This window comes from Bactrocera dorsalis, chromosome 3 (genome assembly GCF_023373825.1).
Source record: "Bactrocera dorsalis isolate Fly_Bdor chromosome 3, ASM2337382v1, whole genome shotgun sequence".
Taxonomy (NCBI): domain Eukaryota; kingdom Metazoa; phylum Arthropoda; class Insecta; order Diptera; family Tephritidae; genus Bactrocera; species Bactrocera dorsalis.
Genome location: NC_064305.1, coordinates 56,461,141 through 56,474,846, shown reverse-complemented (window position 1 = coordinate 56,474,846; position 13,706 = coordinate 56,461,141). Strand labels below are relative to the sequence as shown.

The 13,706-nt window shown below is 36.6% G+C and overlaps 1 protein-coding gene across 4 annotated transcripts in view; it reads left to right on the top strand.

Moving 5' to 3' along the window:
• Positions 1–13,706, top strand: part of LOC105223053 (F-actin-uncapping protein LRRC16A) — a 103,533-nt gene that overhangs the window by 70,957 nt on the left and 18,870 nt on the right. For 2 of the 4 annotated variants that reach the window (XM_049450790.1, XM_049450788.1), the window contains exons 6-16: positions 7,763–7,899; positions 7,965–8,054; positions 8,133–8,294; positions 8,370–8,467; positions 8,840–8,881; positions 10,679–10,866; positions 10,944–11,021; positions 11,086–11,267; positions 11,525–11,676; positions 12,015–12,266; positions 12,773–13,502. In XM_049450790.1, coding sequence (XP_049306747.1) covers positions 7,763–7,899; positions 7,965–8,054; positions 8,133–8,294; positions 8,370–8,467; positions 8,840–8,881; positions 10,679–10,866; positions 10,944–11,021; positions 11,086–11,267; positions 11,525–11,676; positions 12,015–12,266; positions 12,773–13,502 — 2,111 coding nt within the window. The remainder of the gene's footprint in view (positions 1–7,762; positions 7,900–7,964; positions 8,055–8,132; positions 8,295–8,369; positions 8,468–8,839; positions 8,882–10,678; positions 10,867–10,943; positions 11,022–11,085; positions 11,268–11,524; positions 11,677–12,014; positions 12,267–12,772; positions 13,503–13,706) is intronic. The other 2 variants (XM_011200655.4, XM_011200654.4) reach the window with 1 other exon arrangement.

Here is a 13,706-nt window from a genome sequence, read left to right as displayed (position 1 = left end):
AAAAATGTTTCTATACATTGTAACATGGAGCTAAATAAATTTTTGCATCATTAGTAGAACCTTGTATGTATATTAAAATGCGACTGTCTAGTGGACTAAAGTCATTTGTATCCTCTATCTTGCAATCACCACTTCTATAACACAATATTTGTTATAAGAAAGATAATAGTTTAACGCCGCATCAAATGGTTTTCTTATATTCCCGTCTTCGTAATTCGACATTTTCTCAGTTATATGATAAGTCACTCTCTGGCCACAAAGTACTGACTTTTACAGAACCTGTCTATAATATTTGCCTCTCTCTTGTACACATATCTCTCATATATTGAAGGCGTTATTAAAAGTTGTGAATTTAAACTTGGACATGCTAAGATCTCATAGTTTTATAGACACGGGGCATCTTGATTAAAAAATAATTTTTTTAATGAGATCCGTTTACCGCGACTTCGTCCTGCAGAGGTCTCAATAACTATATGTAATAGTGATTGTTGACATTTTTTACCCTTTCAAGGTAGTCGATGAAAGTTATTCCAATGAAATTCTCCCAGATGACTGTCGCTTAGAATTCGGAATGAATAGACATTAACACAAAAATTCGTCCTTATTATTTAAGAGCTTTAAACACTGCTTAAAATCATCAACCGGATGGCCGATTGTGAGCTTGGGCTGCACCAACTGTGTACATTATTACATTTAACATCCCATCAATCATGTTTTACTTTTATCATTATCATTAACATATATCATTATCATAAACCTTTTACATACACTACCTCCATCGACCTTCTCTCAGACATGCTTGTATGTATGTAAATAGTTTAATGTATAATATGTATATAGAATTTACTGTGGAAAGCACTTTAATAACTTTTCATTTGCGGCTGATAACAACAATAAAAGCATTTATGGAAAACAAAACGCTCCTGACACATTGTTGAGCCGACAAGCAGACGAGCTGTCAACGAGATATTTTACACCGCATAAGAAAACAATTGGCAATTGTTTTACAGCAAACACTACCGCATCGTGTGAGCACAACTAGGTGGTGAAGAGCATTAGGAGAAGACAAGCGCTCTGCATATTGCATGCAAGGGCACAAAGGCGTAGTTAGTAAACAAAACGAGCTTTGAAGCGTTTGCTGCTCAAACAAATCTGCCACACATGCAACAAAAACAAGCGCAAACAACAATGAGCGCAGCACAAAGGCACAATGGCTCGAAGGTGATACTGCAAACACAGCGCGCTCTAAGTATGTACTCCCCCGGCGGCAAGCGTGCACTGCCGCCAACCCCGCACCGAAAAGACTGGGCTTCTTGAATGCTGATGACTTGATTTTTAGCACATTTGCTGGTTTTACTTTGTCAAACTGTTTCCTCTAGCCTCTTTCTCTCGCTACCTTTCCGCTCTTTGTACTGCTTGAACGGTGGCAGTCTTGACGACACAACGGTTAATAAATTAAAAAGAGAAATAATAGTAATAATGTTGATGTTAATAATAGTAAATGTTCATAAACCAAAAAATGTGCGCATAAAATTGCAGCAAGCACGCAGCAGCACGCGAGTTGCATGTGCCTCTGTGCATGCCACCATGTACTTTCGTGATTTGTTGCGCTCGGTTGGCGCTTGCGGTGGCGCTGTTGCTGGCATTGTCGGTGGTTCTGTCTACCTCCACTTGCCGCTTGCATTGTCTGCAGTAATTTGCGGTTGAGTGAACAATTACTAAGTTCACAAATTGTTAGCTATTAATTGTTTTAATTGTTGTTGCCTTTTTTTTCAACACATTCATATTCAATTAGTAGCAATTGTCGAATTTAATTATTTTATTATTTAGCTTTTTAAATTAAACGAGCTACTTGCTGGTGCTAGGCTTCTGCATTGCAAATATCGACATCTCCCGAATGGAAATTTAGAGCAATACTTTACAGTTAGGAAAAACTGTTGAGTGTAGGTTTAAATCCCAAAATGAGTTACTTAAGGGGTTACTAAATGTGTGATACGTTCATGGTGACAATATTATTTTGAATGAATTTTCACCATTTTTGAAGAACATTTTCGGTTTGTATTCGTTTAAAAAAACTTTCCTTCTCTGACCTTTCCTGCAATGTCCTAAACTCATGTAATATCCATAATAATGAACCTGTGACTTTGATAAAGTTCTTGAATTCTTCTTAGGAAAGTTCAGTGTTAGAACTTTTGGGATATTCCTCTTCAACTACCTTAACTTTGCCTATTTTCAGTTCTTTGAAACCTTTTAACATAAGAAATTTAAATATCGATTTCATTAGGAGGACTCATTCGGTTAAGGGATAGACCAGGATTTTCAAAAAGCAAACTTTAATTGACATAAAGTATTGGTAGTCACTATCCTCTATCAAAACGTCGATATACAATTAGTTTAACTCTGGCTGCCTGTTTAATAAAGCCTGAAAGATAGAACTTCGATTATTTACCCTTAATCCCCGAATTAATTGTCAAAGTTAGTTAAATAATTTCCTCTTAAGCAAAAAACGTCCACATTTGCTTGTAGTGAAAACCGCTTAGACTTCATCTTAAATTACAAATTCGGCCTCTTTGCAAATATTAGCCATCTTCAATTCGCCATTTCTCTGATCCCTGCTTTCTTATACAAAAAAAAAATCAGAGTTAGGGAGTTGAACTCAATACTAAGAAAGAAAAGGATGGGTAATTGTTTATAGAAAATGAAATGCTGTACTCTACTCGAAACCAAGGAGAGAAGAAATTTTCCATCACAGAAAGAAACGAAACAGTTAGTATAATATGCTCGATTCGCTACTCTCTAACTTGGCTGATCGAAGACAGAAAATGAAGCCTTAAAAACCAAACGAACAGTGATATTCCTGAAACATTTCTACTGTCATAACGTCGAAGAAACTTGAATTGAATTGGAAGAATCAATGAAAACTATTTTGAAAGATCATTTGGGCTTCAGAAAAGTGATAGCAAGATTGGTTCCAAAAGCAGTAAATTTTTTCGAAAAACAGCGTCGCGTTGTTATCGGTGAAACAATGCTTTTCGACTACCAGGATGTCATGAAATATATTATTACTGGCGATAAGTACTGGATCTATGCTTACGACCTGGAAACACGATCAATCGGCCGAATATCGTGGCAAAAGTAAGCCAAAGCCGAAAAGACCACGTTAAAGCAGGTTAAAATACTAGGTTATGTTGACAGTTTTCTTTGATTATCGAGGTGTGGTGCACTCCGCATTACTTCCGACCGGCCAAACTGTCAACAAGGAAAATGAGTATTATTGGTCATTTGCGCGAAGTTACTTGTAAAAATAGGCAAAATTATGGGTCGACAATTATTTGTTTTTGAACCACGATAATGCGCCAGTTCCAGTTTTCACGCGCTAACACGTGTTTGATTGATTGTCGTTTCTTTTAAGTCGTTCGTGAGTTATAGCGTAGCAAACATGGAGCAAAATAAAGAGAAAATACGGCATTTCCACCGCACAACGACGGTTTCAACGTTTTCGTTCTGGTGTAGAGGTAGTTGAAGATGCGCCACGCTCCGGAAGGCCTCTTGTCGAAAATTGCGATAAAATCGCCGAATTGGTCGAAAGAGACCGGCATATACGTAGTAGCAGCCGTAGCATCGGCCAAAAGCTGGGCATGAGTCATCAAAAATTCATTTCAATTTCAATAAAAATACCGCAAGACTATATGTATAATCCTATAATAAGGCTTTTTTGTAACAAATTGTCTTACAAAAAAAAAATTTGTTTAAATTGTACTTAAACAAGTAAGGAAGGGCTAAGTTCGGGTGTCACCGAACATTTTATACTCTCGCATGATAAGGTGATAATCGAGATTTCATTACCCGTCATTTACATATTTTTTTTATTTTGGTTCCTAATGTATATACATACTCGTATTATACAGAGAAGGCATCAGATGGATTTCAAAATAGCGTTATATTGGAAGAAGGCGTGGCTGTGAACCGATTTCGCCCATATTTCGTACATGTCATCAGGGTGTTAAAAAAATATTATGAACCGAATTTCACTGAAATCGGTGGAGTAGTTCCTGAGATATGGTTTTTGGTCCATAAGTGGGCGACGCCACGCCCATTTTCAATTTAAAAAAAAGCTTGGGTACAGCTTCTTTCTGCCATTTCTTTTGTAAAATTTAGTGTTTCTGACGTTTTTTGTTAGTCGGTTAACGCACTTTTAGTGATTTTCAACATAACCTTTGTATGGGAGGTGGGCGTGGTTATTATCCGATTTCTTCCATTTTTGAACTGTATATGGAAATGCCTGAAGGAAACGACTCTATTGAGTTTGGTTGACATAGCTATAGTAGTTTCCGAGATATGTACAAAAAACTTAGTAGGGGGCGGGGCCACGCCCACTTTTCCAAAAAAATTACTTCCAAATATGCTCCTCTCTAATGTGATCCTTTGTGCCAAATTTCACTTTAATATCTTTATTTATGGCTTAGTTATGACACTTTATAGGTTTTCGGTTTCCGCCATTTTGTGGGCGTGGCAGTGGGCCGAACTTAACCTTCTTATGGAGCCAAGAAATACGTGTACCAAGTTTCATCATGATATCTCAATTTTTACTCAAGTTACAGCTTGCACAGACGGACGGACGGACAGACAGACATCCGGATTTCAACTCTACTCGTCACCCTGATCACTTTGGTATATATAACCCTATATCTGACTCTTTTAGTTTTAGGACTTACAAACAACCGTTATGTGAACAAAACTATAATACTCTCTTTAGCAACTTTGTACTTAAAAAAACGAAATTACATAGTGAAGGACGGAATAACTTTTATAAATAATTAATATAATACATATGTATGTGAAGTTTCCGAATTCACACCTGTCAAAACTTGATGTGTGCCGTATGCAAGTTCGTATGTGTGTATTTGTTAGACAAAAGAGCAACAAAAATTGTTGCACTCTCCGGTTTGTTACCACTTTTCTTGTCTGAAGTACTCGTGGGAGGTCATTTGCCACTTCGTACGCCCAAAACTATACAAACAACATACCACCGAGCCTTCGCAATATCTGTACGATTGTTTATTCATATGTACATATGTATGTATGCACATATGGAAAAACTTGGGTTATCTCAAAAGTTTGCCGGTAGTTCTTCGCCAATGTTCTTGCCCTGTGACTTTTCATGTGCACAAACGCGAATATAAATATATTCACACATATATGTAAGGATGTTCGTATATACATATGTGTTATAGATGTAGCATCAAGTCGCGCCAACTTGACTGACGAAAACAAAGCTACACTTAAATAAAAACTCAAACTAAGCAAAGTTTGTCTGCCCCGATGGCGGGAGATGTGTTTACACGCGTATGTACATATGTACTTACATCCATCTAACATTTCTTATACATACATATATGGATTTGTATTCCTGTAAGTCTGTGCCATATTGGCTTTCGAAAAGTTGATGCCAAGCACATTCTAATAAGCACATTCACCCAGCGATATTTGCCGGCGAGTAGTTAAGAATTGACAGACGCTTGGGATGTATTTTTCTTATCTTCTCTCAAAGGTACACACACACACAAACACTGTTCGTACTACAATACACCCACAAGCACAGATCGGTTGCATTGCCAGCAGTGCAGCAGCGCTTCATTAGCCGGAAATGTATGAAATTATATATGCCGCCATTCAATAGCGTTCTACTTTCAGTGTTCAGGAAAGCCAATCAGTTAGTTGCGAAAACTTTATTTGTGCCGGCCCATTCATTCGCTTTAGAAACACGCTGATAATATTAACAAAGTTGTGCCAAGTGGAAAAGTGTTGTGCTACTTAGACACTTCCAAATTACGTGCCGTCCCAGATATGTACATTTGTGTGTCCCAAAGTGCTGCGCCCTCTTCTCGTTTACAAATTGCATTGTTGTTCAGAGTCGCCAAATGAGAATATTTCCATTGATATGTAGCATGTTTGGTAAATTTTAAGTATTAGCATCCCATTTAACTCTTCTTCAACAACGAAAAGTGGCATTTTTCCATACTTCTAATTGACCTCGGCGCCCAACAAAATTTCAGATATACAACAGTAACCCTATTACTCCGGCCTTTTGTATACTATTAAAGATCTAAGTCGAACGCAACTCCGAATAGTGTGGCATACATGCAAGAAGCGCCGAATTATTCAAACTACCATCTTACACTATCTTCTCTGGAAATGATGACATGTTTTTGAAGGTAAACGCTGCTAGGCGTTCACAAGCTTCGATATCATAGCAACGTTATTTACTAACTGAACGAGTACTTACCGGATTTTAACCTTCTTTGACTGCACTCCTTCTTTCCACACAAGATTACGATCCAAGTACAAAGCCGTAATGTGCCGGTCGGGTCCATTGATATTGTTGTTCTAGCGGGTATTTAGTCCCCTTTAGAATAGTAAGGATTAGCTAAGTTATCGTCGACGTCATCTAACAGAAGGCCCAAGAAACGTGCTGTTTCGACGGGGAGGGACCAAAGGGAGAGGGGTGTTAGATGAGTGGGGTTGGTGGGGCATGCAAAGAGGTGGCCAGGTCATGCGGAGACTCATTGCATGTAGGACATATATTGGATATGTCGGGGTCTATTCTAGATAAGTAGGAGTTTAAGCTGATGCAGTATCCAGAACGAAGCTGGGGAAGGAGTTTAACCTGATACAGTCGGGTCTACTAAATTACGCCGCTTAAATATGTTCACCTGGATCTGGTAGTGTACACCTGAGAAAAAAACGAAACTGCCGGAAACCCCACTTCGGACAACCCCACTTCGAACAATTACAGAATGCTTCTTGATGTCCGTGGAAAAATATCTTCACGGTGAGACCTGCTTGCTTCTAACTAAGGGATATAGCGAACACGCCTTCAAACAGTTTCTCTTAAAATGTTTTCGCAAAAATTACCATTGTAGTTAACTGTTTGTAGTGGAATCGCTTGCAGGATTCGAAATCGTATCATTATGCCATACGTTAGCGAATTTCAACAACTACGGCCGCGATCACAGTGAAACCATTAATACCTTTATAGACTTCCTGCTGGTGAATGGCAACGAAAGAGAACAAAAACTCGTGTAGTAGCAAACTGAACTCCTGCATATCCAGACTTCTTCTTCTCCTTTGTTGGCGTAGACACCGTCTGTGTGGTTATAGACGAGTTTACAACAACGGAGGCTGCTTTTTTCTTTTCCTTGGGAGTATTTTTTACGTGGCGGGTCCCAAACCCAACGCGCAACCCTTGGAAAGAACAGTTCGCCTTCTCACTTTAGCTTGTCTTCAAACGGATGTTTTTTGACTACTCAGGAGATATCCGAAGTCGTGAGCTGTCTCAGCCATACCATCATTGCTTGTGGCTGCTCCCAAGTGAATGGCGCTCAAAGAACTTTCCTCACTGGCGTGAACTTCTACACATGGCTCCATCCTCCAAGAGATGCAGATTTCCAGACAAGATATTGATATTCTCAACACATGTACAGTCAGCAGTCGCTGCATACCATTAGCTACCTCTTCACATGCCTAGTGAATTCCGCTTCATATTTATAATAGTCCGACCTAGTTCGGTTCAATATTATTAAGATAGCGTTTTTTTTCGACCTTCCATGAGATGCCTTTGCTGCGAGTACTTAGTTTCTGAACAGGATTCTGCGTAGCCCTTTTAATATTTTAATATATTTAAGATCTTTTACTCATTTCCCTAGTTTATGTATAATTAATAAATTAATTATAATGTAAATATGTTGTTCTTTCTTTGCAGATCGATATTCAACCGCCCGAACGTGAGGTTGTTTTCTCCGAGGAGTTTCGTCCCACAGACCCACGCAGCGTTGGCCCTTGCGGTGGTTTCAGCACACAATATGCTTGCATGTGTGATTTCCATGGCGTGCCCTACAGGTGGTTCAAACAAAACTCTACAAACGACTAACATAAATTAAAATATGCCACATTTTACTTTGCAGAGAGGAAGTCGCTTGGGATATCGATACGATTTATTTATCCCATGATACACGCGTGCTGAATTTACGTGATTTCGATCATTTGGAACCAAAGTACGGCAACAAAATATTTTATTATGAGGAATACAACTAGTCTATTCTATAATTATATCTTAATTGTTGTTGTTGCAGAGACTTAATGGCCATTGTGTCCGCATTGGAGTATAACACATTTTTTCGCGGTCTAAAAGCATCACATATGCGCCTCTCCAATGAGACTTTGGAGCGCATTCTACACGTGCTCAAGCGTTCAATGTGGCTGGAGGAGCTGCATTTGGAGGCGTTAGGTTTAAGGTATGGCCTGCAGTCGCCCGTATATGTCCAAGATCTATTACATACTGATTTTTTTTGGTTTTTTTTTACTAACAGATCGGATTTTCTGCATAAATTAGCTGTATCTGTGATCACAAACAACAATCCCGCAATACGTACGATCGATTTGAGTCATAATTTAATTGAGGATAAAGGTATGTAAACTGAATGTTATGTGATAAACACACATAGCGACATATAATACACACATCATTAAAAAAAAAAACAAATTCTTCAGTTCAAATGCATGTAGGTCATTAACACCTGACACGCACCACAAAAGTAAACACAATTTAAAAACGCCCTCTGCATAAAACTAACTAATTAATACCCACTACTCACTACTAAGAATGAAAAAATACTAAACAGTTGTACATAGACACATACATACATACTTGCATTTAATACCCACTTTCATCCAACAAAAACCCTTATAAAGTACATGTGTACAACTATATGTGACCAGCGACCCTTTAAATCCAATGTAATCCAATTTAAATTACCACTCTTCCACTTTTGTAATGTAGGAGCAAGCTCATTGTGCGCCCTACTTGGAAAAATTGTGCAAGGTTTGATTTTTTGTTTTGTGTACAGTTGATGATGTATAGTTAAATGTTTAAAAAAACGTTACACGAATTTGATTTTCATTGCTTAGCGAATTTGATTTCTTAAATGTGAATAATTCGGACACTCGAATATGCGAAATTTACAGCTTTGAAGAAAATATATGTATACTCGTTTATGGAACAACTGCTTTATACTTAAATATTTTATTTAAATTCGACAACTGTTTTAATTAAAATTTTACTGAAAAATAATAATCGCATGCCATAAGAACATTTCCATTATTTCTATTTATTGCATTGTGTATGTATTATATTTATTACTCAGCATCATACTATACCGATACAGCAACAACAAACTCTAAAAATTATTATAGCTTCCTGTCTTTGGTTATAAATTCGAATCCCAGCTGAATAATAAGCACCTGTTTAGTTCCAAATAATGTTTACGTCTGATTCATTCCATTTTGGGAATTGCAGTATACTCAGCGCATCTTTTACGTTTATGCTATACACTCCTCGTCAATAGGTTAGGCGCATCCGTACTTGCATTAGTATTCAGTTGATACATTTTATTTTGCATTCAATTAAATAAAAATTTATACACAAAAACCTTGGTTGTCCAATGACACTTCGCAGAAAATACTTAAGAATTAAAAAAAATAATATTTGCAGCACTTACTTAGAGTAACTTAAAATAAGACAATTTTTAGACGTATTTTAAGTAATTAATTTTTTTTGGAAGGAAAATAATTTTTTTTACTGTTTTCTAGTGACTTTTACTTAAACAAATAAATAACAAAAAAAAAATTTTTTAGAAACTTAATTTATTCATTGAGTGGTGGAGGGAGTGCTTGTAGGCAGCGAAATCTCTCTCCATTGCTAATTTCATTGCCGCAATTAATGCATCTTTACTTTAGAATTGCTTGAAAAATGAGAAAGCTACGCAGAGTTCATTTAATAAAAAAACTGACTCTCAACATTGTTTTAAAGTGCTCCCGGCTTATATTCTGATCACTAAAAATTATATTAATTGTCCCATAAACGCGATAGCAGTAGATGTGGAGCTATTCTAATAATTTTACGTACCGCTCGGAAAGTTGGTACTTTTTCGCCTCTTAAAATTTTTTTCCATATGTCTTTTGGATCTTTTAAATATTTATCAACTGTTCGGGCGCTTTTGTTTGACAATATTTGGATTCATTTTGAGTGGAGGGAAGTCTATTTTTTGATGTGGCAGTAAGCTCAAAACAATAGCTTTTTCCAGTTTTGCCTAAAATGATTTTTTTGGAACAAGTTTCGAACTTTGGTGGGAAAATTTTTTTGGCCAACTAAAAGATATCTGTTGCTAAATAGGATCCAAAAATTGTTGTGTCTAACCTAGTACTAGCAGTGTATACATATGTATATATAAATAATAACATAAATATATTGATGTGATATATCTATAAACAACATATAAAAAGCAAAGGCGCTCAGTATAAAGCTTTCTTAAATTTGTATGAATGTTTATAATAACACTCGTGGCCACGCAAACCTTACCACTATACTTTCTTACATTTTTTGCGTGACCACGAGTGCAAGTGTTTCTTCCTTCGAATATGAACTTTATTAAGCTTTATATATACTTGTATATAGCATGTTGCATAAAACCGTTATTGCAAAAATATAATTTTAATTGAGGTGTAACTGCAATTTTATTTCATTTCTGGAATATATACATAAATGCTCGCTCTGCTTTTTTTGCTGCTCAATAACTTAATTTCAGAAAAGTGCACTCTTTATAATGTATTCTCTCCCTAGGTGCTATTCACTTGGCCGGCCCCATTGCCAAGGTTTCGAAAGGTCTTTGCAAGCTGGCGCTCGCTCATTGCGGTCTAACATCGAAGGGCGTGAATCAGATGTCGCATTCTTTGTCGCTGAATCAAAGCATTTCCAATTCACTCACACATTTAGATTTAAGTGGCAATAGTCTCAAGGACGACATAACAGTAAGTGCAAACAAATTTTTATATGGTTTTGTGGTTTAGACCCATAAAATTAATAATTTTTTCTTGTTTATTTCAAGAATTTACATAATTTTCTTGCACAGCCGAATGTTTTGGAACATTTGGATCTCTCATCGACTGATATAACCTTGGAGAATGTAAGTACTTTTCAAACAAAAAACAAATTCATTAAAAATATTTAATTAATATCTACATTTACAGTTATTTGGTGCCCTTTTACGCGGTTGTGCAACGCATTTAGCTCACTTAAATGTTTCACACAATTCTTTTAGCACAAAAAAAGGCAAAGAGATACCGCCATCGTTTAAGCAATTCTTCACGAGCACATTGAGTTTAAAACATTTAAATATTGCCGGTTGTAAACTGCCAATGGAAGCGCTCAAGTAAGTGCAGAGTTAATGTTATGAAAAAAAAAAAACAAATTAGTTAAATAGACCGGTATAAAATGTAAAAATGATAAAAATCAGTCACAATAGAAAATGAATAATAATAAAATAATATATAATAATATAAATTATATTTATTGCATACAAAGTAATAATAATTTCATAAAAATAAAGTAATGTTTTGAAATTGTATGAGCTTCGCGCTTAGAATTTTATATTATCTCACTAAATCAATGAAATTCTTTGTTTTACAGAAACTTACTGCTCGGTTTAGCCTGCAATGAGTCCACAGCTGGGCTGTATTTAGATTTAAGTAGCAATACGTTAGGTGCCCAGGGCGCGCATGTTTTGGAATCATGCATACATGGTGTACGAGTTTTACAAAGTTTAGATATAAGTGACAATAGTAAGTTCACGAACTCGAATATTAAAAAATATGTAAATATGTATGGAGGCCAAAAAAATTTTTATGAATTTAGTTTACAAGATTTGGGAGTTTAATTTCATTAAATTATATATGAATATATAGATCATCATCCAAATTATATATTTATCTAATATAATGTTATACAAGTTTAAATTAGCTTCATAATTTAGGAAGTTTTGTGATTGCTTATGCTTAGATATCAAAATACACTGTCGTGCCTATTTTTTGGCCTCCACTGAGTGTCATTTATATTTCTATAATTTACTCTACTTTAAATTGTGTTCGTAACAATTTTTTAATTATTTTATTTTTCCTAGATTTGGATGCCGAATTAGCTCCCGTTTTAACAGCGATTTCGAAAAATCCCTCAATACGTACGCTTTACATGACACGCAGCCTGACCGGCATGAAATTGAAACATATTCCCACCGTTATGGACGCGCTCGTGAATCTGATACAAAAAGACGATTTCCCATTGGCTGAGTTGGTGATCTCCGAAAATAAGTTGAAGAATGATATACACGACTTTATTAATGCACTTGGCAGTAATCAAAGTTTGCAGAAACTAGGTGGGCATCTTGTTTTCTCATTCTTATTCTTGCGTTCTTTCTACCACTTTACTATTAGGAATAGCTCCCATTACTATAGCTCTTCTCTATTATAATTCTGAAGTGACAGACAGTAGGGTTGCAAATAATGCCTTAAAACTAATTGAATTAACATTTGAATTAAGAATTTTGATTATTTAGTAATCCCGAAAATTTTATTTAAAAATAATTTTCTAACTTTTAAGCCCAAAACTCAGAATGAAAAATAAAATTAATTCCAAATACGGGATTGAAAAATATAAAAATCTCAATTCCAAAAACCAGTAAAATTTAATTTTTAATACCGAAAACAAAATTATAATTTAATTTTTAGTCGCTATATAATTTTCTATACAAAAATTTTAAAATTGAAAAAATTCATAACCCTGATTGACAGCAAATCAAAAAAGAAACTAATTTACCCAAAAATATATACTAAAACTCGAATAGTTTCACATTTTGTTCATGCCGTTTCTATATTTTTTCAGACATTAGCGGCAACTACATGGGCGACGTCGGTGCGCGCCTGCTCGCCAAAGCTCTGCAAATCAACAACAAGCTGCGCACAATTTACATGGACAAGAACAACATAACACCGCAGGGTTACGGCGACATCGTCTACGCTTTGGAAAACAATCACAGCATGCGCACCATACAATATCCGGTCTTCGACATCACACCACACATGAAAAACCACCCGGAGAAGACCGATGCGATTATGCGCAAAATGCAAGAGCTTTTACAGCGCAACTGCAATGGACTCAAGCGCGCCAACGGACAAGGATTCCGATTGCAACATGGTTTCATGCTCTCCTCAACACACCAGCTGGTCGATAAGCTCGTGGCCGAAACACAAGATAACATCTCGGTGGCTAAGGGTAGCGATTCGTCGGCAGTGCAGCGACTGATCGACGATGCCGAGAACTGCAAACAATTAATGCCAAAATTACAGGAGGCTGTGCGGTGTGAATCACATCCGGTGGAAATAAAGCTTACACGCATCGCCAGTGATCTCAGCTACACCATACAGGGTTATCTGGAGGAAACATTAGAGACCATGCTGCGCACGGCTGTCGAGCAGTGTCCCAAAACATTGGGCAGTCAAATGGTCGTGCAAGACTTGCGCAAAGCGCTGAGTGAGCGTCTACAAATACCGGAAGATTTTCTACAGAGTTGTTTGCTGAATAATGCCGGCAGTGAGATCATGAATAAAGTGGGGTAAGTTGTTTTTGTTATTTCGCTTGTTTCCGTGAGAGGCTTTGTGTTTAAGTAATGTAGAAAAGCTCGCTCTGTATGAACTGGAAGCTGCTACGCGTAGTGAGACAAGCTTTTTAGCGGGAGAGCGTTGTTTTTAGATATTCCGATAAACATTGATTTTGCACTTTGTGAAAAAACGAGTTTATAACACAACTATTTCGTAAT